Source organism: Chiroxiphia lanceolata, chromosome 21 (genome assembly GCF_009829145.1).
Source record: "Chiroxiphia lanceolata isolate bChiLan1 chromosome 21, bChiLan1.pri, whole genome shotgun sequence".
NCBI lineage: Eukaryota > Metazoa > Chordata > Aves > Passeriformes > Pipridae > Chiroxiphia > Chiroxiphia lanceolata.
The window spans coordinates 2,168,774-2,192,760 of record NC_045657.1 but is presented as its reverse complement, the minus strand read 5'-3'; the positions used below and the strand labels follow the sequence as shown (position 1 = coordinate 2,192,760).

Genomic DNA, 23,987 nt, shown 5'->3' with positions numbered 1-23,987 from the left:
ACTTAAATGTCACAAGTCACCTGTGAAAATAGGACAGGCTCCTTGTCATTTAAAGGGATAATTAGGTCTCCTAATACACAGTTACCAGTTCAGAAGTAGAAATGTTTCCAGGTCAACTGCCTGGACAACCTCCCTGAGTGTTTCCATGTGCTTCTCCCTGCAATTTGAATTTATATCCAGTTATTATTGGATACAGTGGGATCTTCCCGTGCTTCTTAGAAAAGTTGGTAGGATTAAAAAAAAAAAAAGTGAAATACTTACAGAGGGAAAATTAAAGATTGCATCATCTCTGGCTATCTCCTTTCCACATCTTAAATGCTCTGGATCAAGGATATTCCTAAGAGAGAGGGAAAACAGTAATTTTAAAGTTCTTGGCCGTGCTGCTTTTGGGCAGCTCTTCAATAAAAATAACAGAGTGTGCAAATGTGCTTTGTGTCAAACTCCCTCCTCAGCTTTACTGGGAACCAGACTGGGCTGTGCCAGGAGCTGGGAGAAGGAAATTTGGCCCTTCATCTGCCACTTTCCTGGAGGCAAGGCAGGATTTTTAACTGTCAAACCCAGCCATCAAATGCCAAGGTAACATTTGTTTTATCTACAGCAGACACGGACTGAAAATACAAATAATGAATGTACACGTGAGATCTGAGAACTTTGGGGTGGTTTTTAAAACAAGAAAGCAGAGTACAAAAATAGCATCAGTTATTGTCAGGGATGGAAATGCAGGAATTCAAACAGAGTACAAAAGGAAAACCTGAGGAATAAAGTAGTTTCTTTCACAAAGAGCTTGTGAAGTGGCTGCAAATATTTGTGTTTTAATAAGACATGGGATTTAATGACAAGACAGTACTTTCCATGTGTGTTTTTTACAGTTGATCCACTTCATCTGACTCCAAATGTCTTTGCAGCAGTCCATGTGATTCTCCCATCCAAGCTTAAAAATCATATTTGAGCATCACTACGTTGTAACAACATTGCTATAAAATACAAGCAAAGCTCATTTTTCAAGGTAACTATTAATGAATGTTCAGTTCAAGAAGGAATTGCCAAACAGGTGAGGATTTTTTTTTACATGAGGTTTGATCTGGCTTTTTAATTCAAAAACTCTCCAAGTAAATCAGCAGCCTCTGATCATGAGATCTTCAGCAAAATCATCCATGGTGTTTAAAAACTCCTCACAGAAGGTACAGGATGGATTTGAAGGCCACCACTCAATCCAAGTGCTGGAGTCCAAAGGGTACTGGAATCTAGGAAAACAACAGAAAATGATCAGTTGCTGCTAAGATTTGGGAAGGAAAATGTCAAACAGAAAAAAAATTCCAATGTGAAATCGTGTGCAACACGCTCTGTTGGTGGAAGTAATACTTCAAAAATTAAATCAATTCTATTCCACAAGAATTATTACATGCAAACCCTTCACACTTTAAGATTAAATCTCTGCCTATTCTGGTGGTAAATAACTTACTTGAAACTGTAACCAACGCTTATCTTTAAGGCTTCTTTTCCCATGATCAGATACTGCTCTCCTGGGCTCAGTTCAACATCTGCACAGGTCTTCTTTTTAACAAAGGTTATTTCATCATTTTTTTGAGCAAAAGCCTGCCCTGAAGTAGAATGACAAGAATTGGACAATTTCACAAAGGGAATTTCCAGTCACTCAGAGAGAAAACACCAAATTGTTCTCCAGTCCAGCACAGCCACTAGTTCTGTAACAGCAATATTTGATGACATAAAACATGTTTCTCGTAAAATATCTTTCCAGTTAAAACTGAGTGGCAAATAAACCTTGTGCACATTAAATATTTTTATATTATAGTAATTTTAAGGATGAATTGGATGGTTAAACTCTGAGGAAAAATGAGTGAGGATCAGCTGCAGTTCTGCAGGACCTATGAGCATCTGCCTTTGCCAGAGGTAAGACAGTGAGTGCCTAAAAACATTCCAACATCCTTTCTCCCAGGAACAGAGACAGGAAGCAGGACTCTCACCTCTTTTGTAGAGATCCAGAAGAGTTGCAGAATACTTCACAAAAGACCCTTCCTCACTGCGAGACAAGATGTTCACTTTATAAACTGCAGAACGACACAGACCAAGGTTTTGTTATTCCTTACTCCTGCAACACATCTGGAAAGTCTCCCAGCTGCTCAGGAGGAGAATTTCATGTCCCTTTACAACACCAATGTCTGGGAACACAGGGTAGCTTGACATTGGAGGGCCAGGAAACACTGAGAAGTTCTACCCATGTCTAATCTGATGGAAGCTCTACCCGTGCTCTCAGCTGATACCCCACGACTTCCTCTGAGCCCAAAGCCACACAAATGGTACCAAGCAAGAGAAAACTCAGTGTTTATTAGCAAAACTCAGTGTTTAGTAGCAAAACTCAGTGTTTAGTAGCAGAACTCATCAGATCAGGCTGATCTGATGGTGCCCTGACCCTGCTCATGGGACTTTTATTCAGCAGCACTTGCCCTTCTCTGCTCCAGTTTGTCACCTGCCCTCACCCTCCACCACTGTCAACCCCACTGAGTTTTTAATCACTCAAGAACAAACTGGTACAAAGTGTTTTGCAGCCCTGGTAAGCAAGCAGACATTTCAGAGCTCATGAAATAATGACAAATATACAAATATTACCATATGCAATGTCCCTCTGACAGGCAGCTTCTCTCCTGGTCTCAGCAGTTATTGACTCATCAAGTCTCCTTTGGACTTTACTACACTCAGCTACATTGAGAAAGGAAAAGTCAGTGTTAAAAGAATGTCATCACGTGTCCTCCACCTGCTTGGGATAATTACTCTGACAACACCATAATATGGAATTGCATGCTGGAACTATGAATATTTAAAATACAAAATAACACACTCAATCACCTGACTTAATCCACTCAGAATTCCATGATCATGCTGCACATTTGGTTTTTTTAAATTATTTTAAAGTGTAAAATTTGGAGAGGAACCAGCTGTGCTCTTATGAGGATTTCCCCCTTCTGTTCAGTGTTGTTTTGTTCAAAGAACAACCCTGCATTTTCCCACCAACTGACATGGAGAAACATCTTAAAACAAGTTTACCTTCCATGCATTTGCATTCGTCTCCTTCACACAATCTCACAAGTTTTTCATCTCCATAGGGGTTATAAAATATAGTGCACCTTTTCTCTAGAAGAAATAATAAACACATAATAGAAAACCAACACTGAAGCTTCGAGTCAAAAGTTAACTGAGCTTAAAATAATACAGACTAAAAAGCTGTGAAAGAAGGAAAAATGTAGTCTTGCAGGAGGAATACAGAGTTAGAGGGCAAACAGGGGTGTGAGGCCATGGAACACATACCTGGGGCATGATATTCATACACAGTGAACGTGGCAGGACTCAGCATTCCCACCTGGAAAAGCTCACTGATTCGGAACCCAACACACAGGAACTTCCCAACTGGCACCTGTTTGACAGGCACAGGGATTAGGGAGCTCTAAAGGCACCAAAATCTTTGCAAGGAGCAAAAGCAGGGCTTGCAGTGAGCAAGGGGTGACCTACAGAGTCGAGCTGCAGGATGACGTGCCCGTCCTTGATCTCATAGTCTGCTATCAACTGGTCGACTCCACTTGCAAGCTGGAGGGGACAGGAAAAGATGAACAGTAAATATCAGAGTTCTGGCCAAAAAGAGTCAGCAAGAGAAAAAAAAGTTTTCTAATACTTGCAATGGATAAATCCTCTGGATTTGCTTCCAATCCACTGACCAGCTCAATGTCCATCACGGTGTGGGCAGACCCCGAGTGGGGCTCCCTTGCACTGGGCCTGTACCTAAAACAGATTAAAAATAAAATGGTTTGAACCCAGAATTAGTTAACCATGACTGAAATTAAAAATACTTGTATGTGATCCCAGAAAAACTAAAGGAAAATTCTGTCAACATTCAGACCACAGTAAACTCATCACGAAGCATTTCAGATTTATGAAGCCAGGAAGAAGCTTTTCTTAATCCTTATGTTCCAGGAGAGCCCACATATAAACTGAAGAAAGAGATCCCAAGGAAATCACAACCTCTGGCTCTATTTCTATTTACACACACACATTAAAGGGGGGAAGCAGAAAGAAGAGATGAGAAGAGCAGGTGCAATTATTGACAAACCCACTCCTGAGCTGCCCTTACTTTGCACAAGCCTCCAGGCGCCCCAGTGGCTCCCCTTCTCTTCTTGGGTGACCTGTTCATACCAAGGAGAGTCAAAAAAGCCATTTTATAGCTCTCCAGCAGCCCAACATTTCCACAAAGCATTTTCATAACCGAAAGACAATTCCTTGAGTTGTTTTGGTGGCTGTTTTTAAAGGAGCTCATTTTCCAGGCACAAACAAGTAACATTGACTTCTTTTGCAGCTCAGGTGAAATCACAGTTTTAAGGCTTAATGTAGTTTAATGTGTGTTTATGTTATTGAAACTACTATTGAAAGCTCAGAGTGTGATTTTATACCCTGATCTAAATGGACTAGAACCCTACTGGTTTGTAGAACTCTCTGTCACCCCCTCCCACTCCCATCATATTTCTGTCTTCTCACTCCCCCCACTGCAAAATAAATTACTAAAAATGCACCTAACAGAGATACATTAAATATTAGTTCCATTCACAGAAAGGTAATAGTTTCAAACAGGGCTAAAAAGGCTTTTAGCAATTTCTTTTCCAGTTTTGCACATAGAAAGTGGTAGAATTTGTTTCATTCTTAATAAGAAACACTGTTAAAAAAGCAAGGATTTTATCCCTCCCTTGCACTGACCTGAGTAGTGACATTTAAAGTTATATTAACCCTTTACCATCATCTCTCTTTGGAACAATCTTCAGGTCAAAGTTGCAGGACTCTTCAGAAGTGCCAATTGTGTTATACACTGTCCTCACCTGTACAGGTAAAAATGAACCAGACTGAACAGAAGCAACATTAAAAAAATCCTCAAAACAGGCATAAAACTGTGAAAAATCATACTGTGAAAAGCATAAACAAGTCTGTTTTACTGGTGCTATAAAAATACCAGCAAAGCAGAGTAAATAAATTATCAGCACAGAAAGAAACAGGGAACTCTTGAGCAAAACCACATCACTCTTACTGGTCGTGTTTAAGAGAATAAATATATTTTCTAAACAATTCCTGATGTTTTGTGAATGTGAATACGAGCACACAAGAATATCCACAGCTCAGATTTGTCTAAATTTGATGCTGGAGGAGGCTGTGAAAGATTGGAAAATGTTTCATGGCAACATGGTGCTTAATGTTTAGGCACACAAAAAACTTTAAATATTGCTTTAAATATATGACAGTGCTTAATAAACTGAGAGTAAACACCAGACTAACAGAGGATTATTTCTCAAAATTGATCACTAATTTGGGTCTTCCCTGTTTGGCTGATTAAGCAGAGACAGTAAAATCGATGAGCATTAAAATTAAGTGGATCATCTGTTTAGTGTGGGCTTGGTGGTCTTAAGAGTTTTTTCCAGTCTTAAGGATTCTGTGATTTATGGAATAGAAAACCTTCGATAGAAAGGAAGATACTTCAGGGCAACAGTGGGAGAGTTTATGGGAAATTTCAGTTTCTTTTTCATTGTTAGTGTTACTAAATTTTTAAATTCCATTTAAAAACCTGGTTGCATGCTCACATTTACTGTAGCTATGCCAGTGCTGCTGCCAGTGCTCACATAGATGTCATCATGCAAAGGTGCCTAAAGGATTGAGGAGAAGTAATGAGTTATTAATAAATTAATAATTAAGATTAGCACCAATTAGCAGCGATTCAGGTCAGATGATCTGCTTGTCTTGTTTACATTTCAAATACACAATAAGGTCTGATGCTACAAACATAATCTATCAAAAAATACTTTATAGGAACAAGCAGAGATATTAATTTTTAAAGGAATATTCAAATGCATTCAATATAGCAGATAAACAAGTCCTTAAACATTTCCTATACCAAATTAACACCAGTTTGTTATAAGAAAAAGCACTTTAGTAGCAATTTCAAAGTTCAAATAATTATTTAACAAGTTGCTAAGAATTCTGTTTTCCCTTTGAAAGCAATATTATTCACTCACTGTCATAGCTCTTCCCACAAAACGATCTTCTGTCAGTTTAAACATGTCCAAGAGTCCATTGTTTTTGTAGGAAACTTTAACATCCATGTCCAAATTGAGCCGTTTGACAAGAAGGGAATATTCAGTCAGGGCCTCAAGGGCATTAATTGTGTCCTGTCAGAAGTCAATTATAAAGAATTAACTCCTATTAAATTCTATTTATAAAATGTGTATCAAATTCTATTAATAAAATATGTATCAATTGAATTCTATTTATAAAATTTCTGTTTATAACAACTCCATGCAAAGAAGTCATATTCCCCAGAGACAAAGAATATCTTGGCCATGGAGTCACTTGATACAAGGGACACTGAAGTTGTCACTGTGATCATTTAATTATATCATCCTTTAAAAATGTTTATATCATAAAATCATGGAATCCCAGCATAGTTTAGGTTGGAAGGGACCTTAAAGCTTATCTTGTTCCAAGTGAGACACCTTCTACCAGACCAGGTTGCTCATCCAACCTGGCCTTGGACACTTCCAGGGATCCAGGGGCAAAATGTCACAGATTTTGGCTCTTGAAGAATAAGGACAAAATATTTCCAAGCCCACCTGAGTTGAATAAAATCCTCCACCATATCTTTGTTCCTCAGAGAGCCATTTGATGATTGGTTTGGCATAGCTTTCATCCCCTCTCAGCAAAGTGGTGAGCAAAGCATAGGCTGTGGTTTCAACCATCTGGGCAGTGACAGAGCTGGGAGCATTTTGGTCTTGTGTCTTGAAAGTGTCTTTCCAGAACCTATAGATAGGAGGGTTACCTGCACAAGGGTAAAAGGAAGGTTCCAGGCTGAAACACAGCAACAGCTCTGCAGGATACACGAGGTGCAAATGACTAAAAATGTACCCCACAGAAACGCACTGAAAATTAAACCCCTGCACAATAGTTGCAAACAGGGCTGGAAAGGCTTTTACCAATTTCTTTTCCAGTTTTGCACTTAGCAAGTGGAAGAATTTATTACAGTTTTATTCTTAGTAAGAAACACTGCCAAGAAAAGGGTTCAAAATGCAAAAGGGTTCAAAATGCAAAAGGGTTTCCAAATGGAAGTGTTCAAAACGGAAAGGTTCAAAATGCAAGTGTTGGGAAGACAAGGTGGGCATTGCCCACTCAGGACAAGGGGACAAGGAGGAACTCACTCTGCATCTACCAGGAGCTGAAGATACACTTCCCTTGCAGTGGGAAGTCTGATGTTTAGACTAGAAAGTGGTGATAAACAGACCTGATGTAAAACAGCTGATGGGATTTGCTGCACGAACAGGGACAGAGCGACCAAACAAAGCAGGCAGCACTGAAACTCCCTCTCCAAGCAGTGCCATCACATCAGGGTGTAAAACCACTGGGAGAACAGCCTGTTTGAGAGCAAAACCCAGCACAGACCAGGAGGATTGAACAATACCTATGACAAAAGCTTCCCTCTGGAGCTCAGAGAAGGCCGCCCGTGCGGAGCGATGGTCCCGGTCCACGAGAGCCAGGGCGTAGGAAGCGATGGCCATGGTGAAGGGGCTCTGAGCAAACTGCACATTCCTCATCAAATAATCTCCTGCCTTGCTTTTGGCATCGTGGATTTTCTGGAAAGATGAACAGGCTACAGCTCACATCTGTCAGAGTTGAAGAAACACATCTCCCCCGGCAAGAAAATACGGATATGTGATGTTTTCTGCAATATATCTCATGAAAAACTGACCCAGAAACCCCTTGTTGTTCTTTCACTGATTTTGAAAGACAAACAAAACAAGGAAGCATTTGGAACTGAACAAAGTCTCTTGATTTCTTTGAACAAATGTTAAAGAAAATGGAAGAAATTAGAAGAACCCACTGGCAGAAATAAAAATCTTATTTACCTGAGTAGGACATATTTTAATTGCCTTGTCAATCCCAATGATACAAAATGCTGTGAGATACAGAGATTTTTCTTTAGTTTCTCTAGGTAATGTGCCCTACAAAAATCAAAAGAAAATAATTAAATAGAAAATAAAGTTAATTAAATAAATAGAACTTTTCACAGTTTAGGTGAGGAAACTAACAGAAATTCCTGTAAGAAATATCAGTTTAGTTTAACCTGAAAATACATTGGCTCTTTGGAAGGTAACAGCTTATTTGTACAAAAAGGAGACCAAAATATATAAATTTATCGACAAGGCAGGACTATTTTGTTGTAAAATCATCCTACATAACTCTTTTCTAAATATTAAGAAGTGGCAAGCAGCTACTTTGAGTGGGAAGGCAGAAAGGTTTGCAATACTGTGCTGTTTCTTAAATGAATTTAGGAAAAGGCAAACCTAGCAAAATCATCTCGAATGGGTGTTTTGGTGAAGTGCAGCCTAAAATCTCTTCTGCATTGCTGAAACACTCTATCTCCTGGTGACTTCAGCTTTTACTGTCTAAGCACAGAAAATGTTTGGGGTTTCCTACCTGGAGTTTCACCGGTTGGTAGCTGGAAAATTCACTGAATGACCCATCTGGCATTTGACAGTCATCAATCAGCCACAGCAGGGAGTCACAGACAGCAAGCTGGTCAAGATTGATATATTGATAAACTTGTCCAAGGATCCTTAAAGCAAAAGCTGTCAGCCTGCCAAGGGAACCAAACACTTGTTTAGATCAGCAGGTACTCCCACACTGCTGGGGGCACACACGGATCTGCACTAGTTATGATTTGGGGATCCCACACCCTCCCACGCTTCAGAGAATTAATGAAGATGAATTTTAAATTTAACTTCACAAATGGGCAATAGTTAATGAAAGAATTTTAAACTAGGATCAATTCCTATGTTTCAGGGAATGGATTCATTGCATCCCAAACCCATCTGGGTTGTCATGGTGTGAACTGTGGACACAAACAAAAGATTTGGCAAGTGAAAGGAAGGAAACAAAAGGTGTTATTTAAAGCTGTAGGGTCTGATTAAATCGACCATCACACTCACCTCTCAGGCTCACCAGAAGTATGAAAGCAAAGGAGGGAAATAAGCCTTTTTAATTAATTCCAACCAAAAAAACCCTTCCAGCTCACCATGTGCTGGCTTGCCCATCCTTCCACATGCTGTAGGACCGGTCAGCATTTCGGAATGACAGGATGCTCACAATTCCTAAGGGATGCACCAGGCACAAAACAAGCCATGAGAATCACATTTGCTCCCTCAGGTGTGTTACCTTTCTCACTCACTCATGCACCTCTCCAGCTCTGTAGCAAGAGAGGCAGATTTTTCTACCTTCTTTCATCTTCCTCCTCATCCGAGTTCTCGAGGTCAAGGTTTCAGGCCCCAGTAAGTGCCAGTTGTCCGACTCTTCCAGGTAGCGAAACACGTAAAAAACAGGGGCAACACTCATGAGTTCTGCCTCTGCACTGCCCCTGGGCAGCTCAGCCAGGGTCCTGAGCCCGCTGGGACTGAGCACTGTGGCAATCACCTCACCCATCAGGTGGCCTGTGGGAAGAAAAAACCAAAATTTATTGACAGAAGGGGTCAGGAAAGAGAACCCAAGGGCAGTTATGCAGCATTTATAAGCAAACGTTCAGCGTGAAGCACTTCAATTCCTACACAAAAAGGTGGCTTGCAAAGCCTTTTCTCACAAGAGCCCAAGCATAAATTTAATGCAAATTAGGAGAAATAGATGTAGAAAGTACATGTGCAGTGCACTGAAAGTTTCAATTTACCTTTTACACTGACACTTCTATCAATTTGTGTTTTAGGGACCAGATTCAGGGGGACTCTGTATCGAAATTCTTGTCGTCTCTTGATTGAACCTGTAATTCAAAATATACATAGACACATATATTGATTGGACCTGTAATTGAAAATGTATATAGATACATCTATATCTATATATATACATATATATCCCTTTATATATATATACATATATATATACTGATTGAACCTGTAATTGAAAATGTATATAGATATATGTATATATATATACACATATATATCCCTTTTTATATATATATTTATACACATATATATATTGATTGAACCTGTAATTGAAAATGTATATAGATATATGTATATATATATACACATATATATCCCTTTTTATATATATATTTATACACATATATATATTGATTGAACCTGTAATTGAAAAATGTATATAGATATATGTATATAGATATACACACATATATCCCTTTATATATATATATATATATATACATTCATATATATATACACATACATACAGATATAGAGAGATATATATACACAGATATATATATATTGGTCTTTTTCAAAGAGCAGGTGCAAGCTCTTCATCTTTCCTTTGCCTTTTTTGTTACATATTACAAAATAAAATAAAATAAAATCTAGACTTGAACTCTGTGGTTTCTGTGGTTAAATGAGAATATGTTTTATTTTCATTAATAAAGCACCTGCTGGTTGGTTTTCAAGCACCCTGAGAAAAGCTTGGTGTCATATCACACTAAAAGATACATATAAAGCTTCCTTTAAGAAATTAATCCAAGTATATTTTAAAGACTTGCTATTTGAGATGGATTCAAAGTCAAGGAAAGGGCAGGAAATCCTTGGGAAAGGATGTATGTACAGTATCTCAGGAAGGAGAAATTCCAATTTTTTCACATTATGGAAAACCTGATCATCACGAATCAAGAATAGGAAAAAATAATCCAAGGACACAGGATCAATTCTCACCATAAACACCCTGTGGATCCAAAGTGAAACCTGCATGAAGCTCTTTCTTGATGCCCTCTGGCTGAAATCATCAAGAGGAAAGAAGTGGGAAATGGAAACACTCTTGTTTAATTAAATATATATAAGCTGAAACAACAGCTTAAAACCACAGTATTTTTGCCTTCTACAACTTTTCCTGTAGTTGAGTTTTACTTCACTCTTCTACAGCTGCTCTGTGTAAATTTAAATCAGAGTTCCATCTCCCACAACTCTTCAGAAAATTTAAGAAAGTATTTAAATAAAAGCTTAGGAAAAATTACCAAAAAAAGTGTCTTTCAGTGAAGCATTCTCAACCAGCTGAAAATGCAGACCAAATAACTTAGAATGAAGTATTCTCCTTGCTTACAGAGTTATATCTATTTATACATATAATCTCTCTGACAATTCTGATAATCAAGGTTTAAAAATGTTTATGCTCCAATATTCAGTCAGGCATTTTTCCAGTGCACACACATCAGTGAATTCAAGGACATCATGTGATTATTTTGGATTCTGACATTATGAAAATCAAGCAGCATTTATATATTGATTTAATTTCTGTTCTTGTGACTGAATCAACACGAAATTCAAACCCGCTGTGGACATTTAGGTTGTTTTTTCTTACCTTGACACGCAAAGTTTTAACCACAATCTCACTGTTACTGGGGCTCAGCAGGGTGAAGTTGACAGTGTGGAGTCCTAATTCCAGGGGGAGTATCCGGAATGTCACCGGGGCTGAAGACTCACCCCCCAGATTCCTGAGTTTACAGCTCGATCCAGAGGCTGCAGAGTCTCCAAAAGTACAGATTCCATTTCCAGCTGCTATTTTAACACAGAACTGAAAAGGTGGGAAGATTTTAATGTTTCACCTCCGTGACAGGTACAACAGCAGAGACATAATAAAGCCACTGAAATATTGTTAATTAATTTAATGGTGTTTTCTCTTTACAATACACATAACACAAGCATAAGGACTGGAGAAATCTGATCCAAGGATCTGTTCATACTGGATACTGGTAAGGGAAATGCTTTTTTACTTTACTATGTTAATCTTTCCCTGGAACTCATTAACACAAATTACCTTAATTGCAGAGGCTTTATGGTTATAAACTGATCCTTTTAACTCAATTTGTTCTCCTCGTACCACAGAATAAGGGACATAAATGCTCAGGAAAATGTCTTTCACAACTTGGATTTCCAAAGGTGCAGCAACACATATACCTAAGAAAATTAAAAATATAAAGCAGAGTACTTTATGCCACCCTCTTGATAAACAAGTTGGAAAAAGTCTTGACATACTTTGGTGGTGACTTCTCATTTTTCAGGGTGTACTTGAAAGCTGCCCAACCTTTTTATAAGTGCCCAGGCTTTTGCTTCCTGTTCCAAGCTGTTGCCTCCCCCTCTTCACACACTTACTGACACACCAGCTCCTTTGGGTTTCTTCTTCCCAAAGTGAGATTTTCTGCTTGGATTACCAAATCTGTTGGAAAAATCCCTGAGCTATTGGTAGCAGGACAATGCAAAGTTGTGCCAGGGAAGAGTTGCTCACTGTTTGTTCTTACATTCTTCTTACTTATTATGGGCCACTGTCACACACAAGACAGGCTTTGTTTTCCCAGCCACTGATACTCATAAGAGGAAATTAATTCCTTTCCCTGAAGTATATATTTTGATGTTTTCTTTTCCTGTTTATCAACCAGAAAGTGAACATTTTAGAATATACGTGTTCTAAAGGAGGGGTTCTGCAAAGCTCCCTAATTCTTTAGTTCCAATCTAATTGGTTTGCAGTGCTTACCTTTCTCAGAAATGCCAATACCTTGGACTTCCCAGGTGGTCAGGGAGTCAGGCAAGGTGACAGACAGAGTCTTGGACCTGTGTGAAAAGTGTTAGTCCATTTACCAACAGCCACCTGGAAACACCAGCAGCTCATCAACACAACAACAGAACCTGCCCAGAGCAACTCCTGGATCTAAGAGAGCCTCAGAGGAGCTGTGAGAACACAGTTAGAGAACAGAAATTCTGGAATTTTGTTTGGATAAACCTGGGTTGAGCTGATTTCACAGAAGGTGGGATTTAGCAAGGTCAAAAGTGAAAGAAGTGACTCCAATCTGGCCCCACAGAGAATATCCTGCACGAGGGAAACAGGGCAGGAAGAGTTTTTTTGGATAACACTGTATTTCAGCACACCAAGGTTACCCAGCTCACCTCAGGTTTAGCACTTCCTTTCTATAAAGGTGATTTGAGAAAAGTAGTACCTTGAGGAAACTTGGTGAACTTCCCATAACCAGCTTTCAGGGAAGTAGCTACGAATTTGTGCCTCATCCAGTTCCAAGAGAGCCTCAAAATCTGAAGGACATAAATAAAGCAAGTCAGAAAACCCCAACAAAACCATCTGCCAGTGGCCACCAAAGGCTTCAAAATGATCTTTTTTTCTTTTCTGATGTTGTATTTTGCTCACTTGCCTCAGGTTAGTCCTGAGACAAGTAAAAAGGTGTGTGAATACCCTCAGACAAAAGTCTGTGTTAATCCCACCTCATCCATTTACACACATGAATACCTGTCCAATGTCCTGACAGATTAACTTGTTAACAAGCAATTATAGGGAGAGAGTGGGAGACAAGGAATTCCACACTCCCACTGATCTCTCCTGAGATGTTACTCATTGGCTATTTGGGGCTGGGCAGAGAATTCAAATTTAGCATTCAAGTTTACTCTTAACACACTCCAATTGCACACTGCTTGTCCTAAATGTGAGTGAACAGAACAGAGAACTGAACAGAATAAAGAACTGCTCTCCAACCCCTCTTTAGGGTCTACAAAGACCACAAGCTCTTGGTAAAATTCTTCCTGGACTAACCCTGACAGGAAACAGGGAGGGGTTAATAGATTATCAAAGGTCCAACCTCTGTATTCCCCCAAATTCTAATGGAACAGGGGACTCCAAGCTCTCATACTCACGCATTCTGGCCAAGGTTAGGAGCTTGTTTGGTTCTTCCTGCCTCAACCTGTTGGCAAATTCACAGCAATCTTTGAATGCAGAAATGCACCTTTCATTACTCTGAATTCTCTGGGCTCTGTCACTGCAGGTCTCCAGCACTGGATATGCTCTGACTCCGGCCATGCAGCATTTCCGAATGTTTGAATGTTTGTACTGGGATGCTGAAAGAAAAGCAAAAGAATTCACTGCCTTGAGATGAAGGTTTTGTTTCCAAAAGCATCCTGACTTGTTTGCAGAATTGCAGTGAAGGTGCAAAGCTTTGAGGAGGAACATGAACTTGTGGTCTTTCAAAAGCTAGTGACACACACTTTATAATTACTCTTCTGAATTAAAAATTTAAATTAGATAAGAGGTGTTGTATTACATTTTAAGGTTTATCAGTCAAAGGTTCTTCTGGCAGGAGGTCAGTGGGAAAGACTGTCAGGGGGTAGCACTGTGAGTTTTCAGCTGTGTCTCTTCAGAAAAAGAAAATATAGAATCACAGGCTGCTTTGGGTTGGAAGGGACCTTAAAGATTCCACCTCCTGCCATGGGCCCGGACACCTTCCACTAGCTCAAGGCACTCTACTCTTAAACAAATGCTGTATTTTCCATGTGAATTTAAATTTTACTGATTTCAAATTCAGTAAATGTCTAAAAGGCTTCATAAATAGGGTCCTCTCTAAAGTTATCTTCTATATTTGCCAGTCTCTCTTTCTCTCCAGTATACTACAAGTATTAAGTAAACACTCAGGTTCTTGATTCCTAATGGATGTGATTTTTTTTTCATAATTATATACTTTAAAATATTTTTAACACCTTTTTTGTGTATCTTCTCCTCGAAGTCAGACCGTTTGGTTCTTAACACTTCATTGCAAGGTTCACCTGTCCAAAAAATAAATAAACAAGTAGAAAAAGACATTCACTTCTTTTGTGACAGCAGAGTCCTCTTCAAAATAATGCCACAAAATCACATCCCAAATGAGCAAAAATTTTTCTGTTTGCTACTTTAATTGCATAAAAGTATTCTCGTTTTAATGACAGTAACTGATCCACGAGTCGTGTTTTCCTCTTGTTACTTTAATTGAGTTCCAACATAATGACTGAGAATGATAACATAATGTTTGGGAGAACAAGATCCACAATTCCATGCCTGATCCAAGGGAATGTACCTGCTCCATTGGAGTCATCAGCATTGGCATTGGTCAGGAAGGTGAGCCCAGCCATTCGGAACACGTCGATGTTGTTCCTTCCTCCTCCAGCCCCACAGCCAAGGTCACTCTTTTCCAAATGGAGCATTATCTGAGCAGAAACACCCCATCAGCCAACTCAAATGTGCAAAACATCAGGTGAGGAGGGGGAAAACGTGCAGAAAGGCCACCTCAGTGTGAAAGATGAGCTCACAGCACACTGGAGCAATACTGGAGCTAATTCAAGTGCCAGCACTGATGAGACAGTGCAGATCTGCCTTTAAAACCACACTTTGCTTTTACTGGAAATCAAAAGGCTGTAAATGAATTCTTCTTATAATTTTGAGCTGTAGATTTTAACCAACAACTTTTATTCTGGCTTGAATTGCCCTTCTGCCTGTTTTCAGGCTGACTGAATGCATGGCACGCCCTAGATACTGGATGTGAACATGAAACAAAGAGCAACTTGATTTTCTTTTATGGCTGCTACTTCACCTTTTCCCTTGCTCCCTTTTTTCTTCCTGTGACTCCATCTATTGCCTTGTCAATAGATGACAGAGCAACAAAGGAACTGGACTGTGTTTTCATGGTGAGTGATACAACCTCTGCTGGCTTCTGTGTCTCTTTGCTTGACTGCAGCTTAATCTATAAATTGAAAACAAATATCGGTCATTTGGAAAGCAGGCTGTTCCAAAATCAACCCACCTGAAGGCAGACACTTTCATAAGTCAGGAAGTGTTTCAGAACCTGTGTAAACCCAAGATAAAATCTTGACCAAGAAGTGAATGCACGCCCACAAATTCCAGTGCTAAAGAACTTGTGTAAGGCCAAGATAAAATCTGACCATAGCATGAAAGCAAACCCACAAATTTCAGTGCCTATTTTGCTACTCACCTCAAGGCTATTCCCACACTTCTGTTCCACATTCAGCCAAACTGAATCAGCCACTAACTCAGCACTTTCTTCTCCTGTCACTATGTAGTAAACAATCAGACGTGCTGAAGGAACCATTGCTTGGGTTATCTCAAAAGTTAGATGTTCATATTCCAAATCCTTCCTTCTCTCCTGAGTTCCAAAGCTTACTATCTTCCCTTTTGATGTGATCTATAACAGAAGACAAATGGAGAATAACAAAGTCCAATGTTATATTCAATGTATTTTTCTCATGGAATTAATTGCATTTAGATATAAATTTGACAAAAATGCATTTGGGACCAGTGGCTGTAGTTCAAGGGAAGGTATTTCTCTCTCTCTTCCCCTAAAACAAAGTGCTATCTCTGCCCCTCTTTTCCTTCCTCCACATTTCAGCTTCTGGAAGAGCTCTTGAGACTGGCACTACTTGCTCTCAATCCCAGTCAATGTCAGATGAGAATTTTAAAAAATGGAGATTGAATATATAATTTAAACATGAGTTTACCAACAATTTTTTCCTCTAACACTGACAGATTGTACCTGGAGGGAGCAGTTCTATGCTGAGGTTTTCATTAATGACCATTACAATTCAATATTTCATGTAGAAATACCTGTTACTCACCAAATAGCTGTAGTGGTGTATTTTATCAATATAGTGACTGTGTGGATAAACATTAATATTTATCACATCCCCTACTTCCAGTGTTTTGTGGTTTGAAGCCCAGTCAATGTACAGATAACTCTGACTCAGTGATGAATAAGCTTTGGCTTCGTAGGTTTTACTTGCTTGGTTTTCACCTGAAAGTCGTGGATCTGCAGTTTTGACCTGAGAAGAGAACAAAATGTCTGACTAGTTTAAGTACAGAATTATACCTAAGGAATGACAATACTAAAATCATTCTGCAATGTATTGTTCAGAGGGATTAACAGAACAAGAGTTAAGCCAAGATTTTAATGATTTCTTTAAGAAAAGTATCTCTCAATATCAAGTCACATATAAAAGGGCAGTGTAGAAGCACATAAATAAATAAATAGAGCAGGAAAGGTGAAGGATTTCTCTCCCTACACAGTGAGGGAATCACTCTCAGAGATTTGTTTTCACACCATGAATTTGGAGCTTTGGTTTAATTATTATTATCAAATAAATATATGACCAATTAGGCTATTTAGTTTCAGAGTAGTTAAATAAAGACTTTAATAGAGAAGCCATGTTTCCTTACAGCAGCTGCATTTCACGACTGATTATTTGTAACAGCCTCCAAATTGACAAACTCTTGAGTGCAAAACCTTCCTGGTTGTGTACATTCCAAAGATACAACGAAACCCTCAAAGAAACAAATCCATGGAACAATTTAACTCACCTGAAACTCCAACACTTTGCTGTCTGATGGCACATTAACAACAAACAAAGCAGTGCCATCCCTGAGGCTCGTTTGGCGTCTCCCAGACTCGGAGCCCTCCGAGATCAGCGGGGTCTCGTCCATTTGCTCGCTCAGGGATTTGGCAGTGACAGTTATGGGGACATTTCTAACAGGGTCATCCACTGTGTCCTTCACCTGCACCTGTTCAGCAGAATAAAGAACAGTTCTGAGGTGAACTGGGTGGTTTTTGAAGAAGAAGCTCCCAAGCTGCTCAGCTGGTTCTGCAACCAAAGTCAGTGGAAATTGGAAGTGTACAGTAAGATATAAAAAAAAAGGATAAGGGTTATCCTCGTGGGGTTCATGTGGCAATGGGCACTGACCTTAATGAAGAAGGGAAGTCCAGGCTTCACAAAGAGAGGAGTAGCAATCAAACTCAGCTTGTAGGGAGACACAGCAAATCTGACTCCAGCAAATTCCACTTCCCCACTGAGGCCACCTACCAAAACAAGATGCCCTTTGGAACATTCCCATCCTCCAGACTCTGTGCTCCCCTTGCCTTCCCAGGGCAGCACAACCTGTCTGGGAAAGTGAAGCCTTTGCATTCAAAGACTCAACTCCTGACACTGTTGTGAAAACAAAGAGCCAAAAAAAATAAAGTTGAATCCCTCAACATTTTTACAGTGAGGATGGGCTGCTCTTCCTTACAAGTTTTTGGAAGAACTTCTGGATATTAAAAGAAGCCTGATATTAGGAAAGTTATCCCTATAATTTTCTTTTCTAGTCCTGTTCACATTTACAGATGTGTTTAAAAAAATCTCAGTTCAAAAGCAACTTACCTGTAGACTCCAACACTGATGCCACAATATATAAATAGGACCCATCCAATTCTTCCAGGCTTTGGAACCCTATGGAACTTGCTGCTTTCTTACTGTTAAAATTGATCACAGCAACTCCATTTTCAATCTGGAAATGAAACAGAAATCATCACTCTATAGTCAATAATATTGAAATTTTAATTTGATAAGCTATATGCAAATTCAATGTGTTTCTGGTCAGTGTCTACTTTTAGAGGAAAACAAAGGTGCTGTTTTAATGAAGGAGAATTCTTTATTACTTATAATTATTGATAATTAGTCCACCTGTGGCACATATTGCAAAGTTTGCATGCAGGGCCAACAAGAGGCAGAAATAACACAAAGATATCTTCACTAAATGAGGAAAGGAGATAATTAGTGGAGAACAGACTGCCCACAATAAATCAAGATAATTTTGATCTGTTTGTCTCCTTGGCTTTCTCTTGTTCATTCTGCCAGCACTACAGTTATCTCATAGAAATTTCAACCACCCAGTTTGGTCAAGAAAGGAATTAAAGCAGATTGAAAGTGCATTATCTCAGATGCTGCCTCTGAGCTTCAGTTCAAAGCAAATTTCTCTGCCCCTGATGACACAGAGGAAGTTGGCAGTGGGGAGCTGTGGATGCAAACTGGGACTTGAGGCCCATTCTCACCAAACAATGGAAAAACTTCAGTGGAATTAGATCAGTCCTGAGCCAAGCACATAAAATCTACACCAAGCAGACTTGCTGCTCCTTACCCTGGTTACATGCATTGCTTGAGGCATCATCCTTTTTTCACTTTCTTCGATTATTCCAAAACGAAGGAAAACATCAGCACTTGGAAGCTTTTTGTTATAAAAATAGCTGAGAATAAAACAACAATAGAAATGCTTTTCAGACAGTTTTAATGGGTGCAACAAAACATTTGGTTTTGAAGAAGATGAATTTCCCAGGCAAGAGAGAGAACACAAATGTCTGAGTAGCTTTAAACACTTGGGTTGAAAAATAACCCCTTTGGAAGGATTTTAGGAAGGGTCATTTAGTTCTCTAACAGAGCAGAGAGGATTTGGATGAAAAGGTTTCTTGAAGAAGGAAAATACTGGACACAGGAGAATCACCCTTCAGGTGGAAGAAGAAGAGATACAAATGTATTTGGAAATCCAAGCCAGATTTCCTTACCTTGCTTTCACAACGATCCTGAAGCTCTCAAATTTATCAGAACTAATAAAGTTACTTTCTGGCTCTATGAGGATGGAAAAGCTTGGCATTGCTGAAAATGGAGTAGAAAAAAAAGGCATTTAGATGTGTTTGACCCAGAGATGCTCCTGTACAGCCACCCAAGCATCGTTGTGCTTTCGAGGGGGTTGAGTTAATAAAAAGACATAAAAATGAAAGTTCACGGTCTGGGCACATCTTACCATATTCCTTAACTTCAAATTCTGCCACAGCTGAGGTTGCAAAGTCCTTCTTATATTTGGCTTTAATCTTCCAAATTCCATACCTACCAAATGCCAACAACCAAACAGTTTTTAAGAGGAAAGTTAATGCTGAGGACAAAAATCAATGCTGCTGCTCGACAATATTTTGTGTTAATAATGATTTCAAGAGGAAAGTTCTGCATCAAAGCTTTGCATGTGTTCAATGCCTGCTTTGAGAAAATTCTCTTTGCTATATTTATAATTATTTGAAATTTATATTAAAGCAATGGAAGGAACTGGAAAATGAAAAGAGTCAAAGCCCAGTTTTACAAGCCCCTCTTGCATCCTTCTGCCAGCCCAGTAAAGCTCCAGCACCCTCTCAAGACTGAAAGGAGAACTGAAGGGATGTTTCTTTTTTATGCTGCTGTTCTTGGAAAAATCCTGGTGATTTGTAGGAAAAACATGTGTGAAAGATGAACATTTCCCCTCCCTGAAATCAAAACGTCTTTGGTGCTGTTTCTAATTTTAATTGTTAATTATCTTCCTTTTTAATTGAGCACAACAAAACTACCACTAACTGTTCTTTAAGGAGAATTCTTGGTCAGAAATCTCCAAGTTTCAAGTCATGCCCATCACGCAAAACCGCTCAATGAAAATCATTTGAAAAAGGCATTATTATGTTAATAATTCACAAAAAGCACAAAACAAATTACTTAGGATTAGGAGGAATCTTGAAGTCAGGAAAAGAAACTATTCCAGTAAAATCTTTTTCTTCTAAAATATCCACTTCTACTCCTTCAGGATCCTTGAAATCAGAAGAGGAAAGAATAATTCCTTACAAATTGTTCTTATCAACAGGAGACTCTTCATCAGTGATTTCAGTGGCAGCCTGGTCAATAAGTTATTTTTCTAAGAGTTTTTCCCATTTCACAGCATGAAAACATAAACATCTGTAGAAACAACTCAGACTGAAATTTTGAGAAGACATTTTACTCTGATTCCTAAAAGTAAAAGCTGTAACTTAAAGTGGCTAAAAAATTACTGTAATAACAAGGCAACTGTTCAAGGCTAAAAAATATAGTAGATACTCATTATTTTTATATATTAAATGAAACAAACAGTAGGAAACCCATATAGTATTACTATTAAAGATAATTTTTTTCCTTTTTTTTTTTTTTCTATTCTGTAACAGCTTCAGACCTGGGACTTGAAAACTTCTATCCAGCTGTGCATTTTTAGATCTTTGAAAAGTTGTGTGGCTACCTGCAAAAACATCTGACAGTTTTATTAAATATTGATTGCAACACTGATTCACTATCTAACTCTATTTAGTTGTTATTAGAGCTACAGAATATTCCTATTGAATTCAATTACAACTCACCACAAAAGTCAGGACAGTCTCCCTCCGAGCTGGCTGCAGTTCTTCATTCAGAGAGTAAACCCTGACTTTCACTGGAAGAATTGTAGCAAGAAATCTCAAAGTCAAACCATAACAGAGATTAAAAAAAAAACCCTGAACAACCAAAAAATCACCAATATTTTTAATATATTCCCAGAAAAGTCTCTTGTGCCACGAATTAGTCATTTCAGGTGAGAAGGGCAGGGACTGAGAGGATATTGGGAGAAGTGATTAATTTTTACAATATTACCAAATAGTTCAAGACATTATTCAGCTGATTAAAAAATGAAATAGCAGCTGATAGCTGTTAAAAGAGCATTTAAATCCTCATTCTTTGGCAGAGTCCACAGACTTTAAAAATGAAATAGCAGCCAAGATAAATAAGCCCTACTTACCTGACTGATCAGGAGTATAAATTGGTTTGTCCGTGTGAATAAAGAGAAACCCATTCTCATAGGAAACAGGGATTTTTTTCTCTCTTGTAAAATGTGGAGAAACAGCTTCCAAATACAAAAATTTGACTGAATTATCAGTTCTTGGTAAATCTGTTGGTTGAAGCTGAGGCAGATGAAAGAAAGGTTTTTAAAGAATATTATAAAGTGTTTTTTCCTACAGTACTTTTTGGTGAGAAGAGTATCTGAATAGCAATTACTGTCCTGTGGTTGAGTATCTTGAAATAAAAATACCAACACTCACAAGGGTTTATTCTTGCTTATATGAGAGATGATGATCTGGAGGATTAAGCCACAGATACTTTGAAATTTTGCATTTATTTATGCCCAGAATTAAACCAGCGAAGTTCAAAGCCCACTGATGAGGTTACAACAGTACAAATGATCAGACTTCTATTTATACACATCATAAATCCTGGCCACACCAAAGCTGCTGCTGTGGTTGCTAGTTTAGTTTGATTCTCTTTATTTTGTAAACCTGTTTGATTCTGTGTTCACCTTCACTGATTTCATTCCAAGTAACCTGAATTTCAGACATAACAAATTGGGGCTTTAGGCTTCCTTTCCCAGTTGAAACAACTGAAAACTTCCCATAATCTTTTTTAACACTTATCACAAAACGTGATAATAGAAGGACTGTAAGAAAAGTCTGAATTCCTTACTATTAAAGTTACAGCATCTTGGAATTTGTTGGCTGGAGTTAAAGAAATCCGACCAGAAGAATAAACAGCAGTTTTATCTGGAAAGCTTTTTAGGGCAATATTGACTGGAAATTCCTGGTCGTAACCAAAAGCTTGAATTACAACTTTCTCAGAGGCCCCAGCTCGGAAGATCTTTGGTGCTGTAAGGACATATCTGTACAGGGAATATAAAACAATACAAGGGTAATGGAATTAGATTTGTTCTGGATTTTGCCTATTTTTAATTCAGTCCTTAAAGCCAACAAGATAATCTAAGAGACAATTCAAAAGCTCTTCCAATGGTGCCTTTTGTATTTGCTCTACTTCAATTCTGGCTCCATTTGTCTAAAAGAGCAGAAAACAATCAAGTCCCATTGTCAGTAAATTCTGCATTTGCTTTACTTACGTTTTCTCTTGGCTAAAAGCTGTTCCAGAAAATAGCAAAACAATCAAATAAATCAAAATAGTCATTGTGTCTGTGATAACAGCAGAGCATGGAGTTACTGGTGCTGGGTTAAACCCCCTGTGCTGGGGAGGAACAGCAGAGCCACCAACACACTTCACTCCCAGTTAATCATTAATTACAGATCACCTGTTATTAAAATCTTATTTCCCTCTCCCAAGGAAGCCAGAACAGCTAAACTTAGGAATTTTTTAATAGATGCTTTCCATTTTTTAATATGTCCACAGCAACCCCGAGTCAGTCCTCACCCTCCGACAATTACATTAAATCAAAGCATTTTCCGAGGTAGAAAAAACCCCAGCAACCAACAAAAATGTAGATTTTTGCCCTTCATGAAATGATTTTTATTTAAATCCAAGTGATTTTCAATTTTTATCTCAAGGACAAAATGCATTTGGAATTCTATCAAACATAATGCACGGATAGGTTGAAATCAGAATTTTTTGTTTGGAAATAACTCTTCCCTTCCAAATTTCTTTTAGCCATTTTCATTCCTGATTATGCCAACTTTTTGAGTACTTCCATTACAAATAAAATTCGTAACATGAAAACATTAGGGCACAATATATCAACAACATGCACTGTTTTAAAAAGCAATTGCAAAAAAAAAACCCACAACTTTTGGTGACAAAACCTTTGCAGGTCTGATATCCAAGACAGCACCACAACAAAGTAAAGTTAAACAAAGTTGTGCAAGAATGCTGAAGTTTAAACAAATACTGTGGTCAACCTTTACGGGAAAGGCATTTACAAAACTATTTCTGATCGATATAAAATTAAATTACAGTAAGGCCAAGTTGGATTTTTCCCAGATGTAATAAACTGCAGGGAAGCAATGATAAAATCTTATGAAATGTGAGGTGCTTAATAAAGTGAATGGCCAAAATACCTATTATTAAATACCAGTAAGTTTACGTGGGTGGTATGTAAATGATAAGATGCAAATAGTAAAACGTATTGGAAAACGCTTTGAAGGCCTAACAATACTCTGAAATAATGTTTTTTGAATCTAATGATGCTCCTTCCACACGTTTTTTCTCATATACAGGCTGATGGTTTTTCAGCCCTGCGTTTCAGAACTAGATGTAAAGATTCCAAACTAACACAGCCCAGAAGCGCTAAAAGAGATTTATTTACACGCCTCTGTGGAAATGGTGGTGATTTAGACCTACCACGCGGAGCTGAACGCAGTATTTCCAAATGTTACAGCACAAAACCTATTTACGCAGGTCGGCAGCGACACGCTACCGTGACACACAGGGAGAGAGACAGAAAAGGTACATAAGGAAAAAATAACTATGAGAAGAGCAAGTTTTATTGTTTATACAGTGATTCGGGCTTTAATTACCCCCAAACTCCTCAAGGTTTTATTTTCCTACCGCGATTTGTGCTTTAAGCACCACAAGCCCCCTCAGGACGTGCCCTCAGGGGACGCGGCGGGAAACGGCGAAAAGGGGGTGGGGCCGGAGGGGCGGGAACGGCGTGAGGGAGGGGCGGGGTCTCAGCAAAGCCCCCCCCCCCTCCCCTTCCCTCTC

At 38.7% G+C, this 23,987-nt stretch overlaps 1 protein-coding gene across 2 annotated transcripts; it reads right to left on the bottom strand.

The window, feature by feature from the left end:
- Positions 1-660: 660 nt before the first annotated feature.
- C5 (complement C5) lies at positions 661-22,529 on the bottom strand. 2 transcript variants are annotated; one of them, XM_032708566.1, is made up of 41 exons: positions 22,396-22,529; positions 21,972-22,164; positions 21,253-21,415; positions 20,840-20,910; positions 20,172-20,263; positions 19,459-19,541; positions 19,220-19,310; positions 18,799-18,904; positions 18,042-18,168; positions 17,586-17,701; positions 17,206-17,406; positions 16,467-16,670; positions 15,827-16,036; positions 15,428-15,577; positions 14,915-15,044; positions 14,562-14,627; positions 13,725-13,925; positions 13,022-13,112; positions 12,562-12,638; positions 11,848-11,987; positions 11,392-11,604; positions 10,749-10,809; positions 9,755-9,844; positions 9,312-9,524; positions 9,113-9,188; positions 8,515-8,674; positions 7,944-8,039; positions 7,499-7,670; positions 6,657-6,862; positions 6,063-6,215; positions 5,631-5,693; positions 4,796-4,877; positions 4,142-4,193; positions 3,690-3,792; positions 3,526-3,600; positions 3,325-3,430; positions 3,064-3,150; positions 2,629-2,718; positions 1,986-2,069; positions 1,463-1,601; positions 661-1,244 (listed from the first exon to the last, which is right to left on the bottom strand). In XM_032708566.1, exons 1-41 carry the CDS (start codon positions 22,458-22,460, stop codon positions 1,115-1,117), a joined length of 5,028 nt encoding a protein of 1,675 aa, XP_032564457.1. In that variant the 5' UTR covers positions 22,461-22,529; the 3' UTR covers positions 661-1,114. The 2 variants fall into 2 exon arrangements, with proteins under 2 accessions (XP_032564457.1, XP_032564458.1); XM_032708567.1 differs by lacking the exon at positions 14,562-14,627.
- Positions 22,530-23,987: the final 1,458 nt, after the last annotated feature.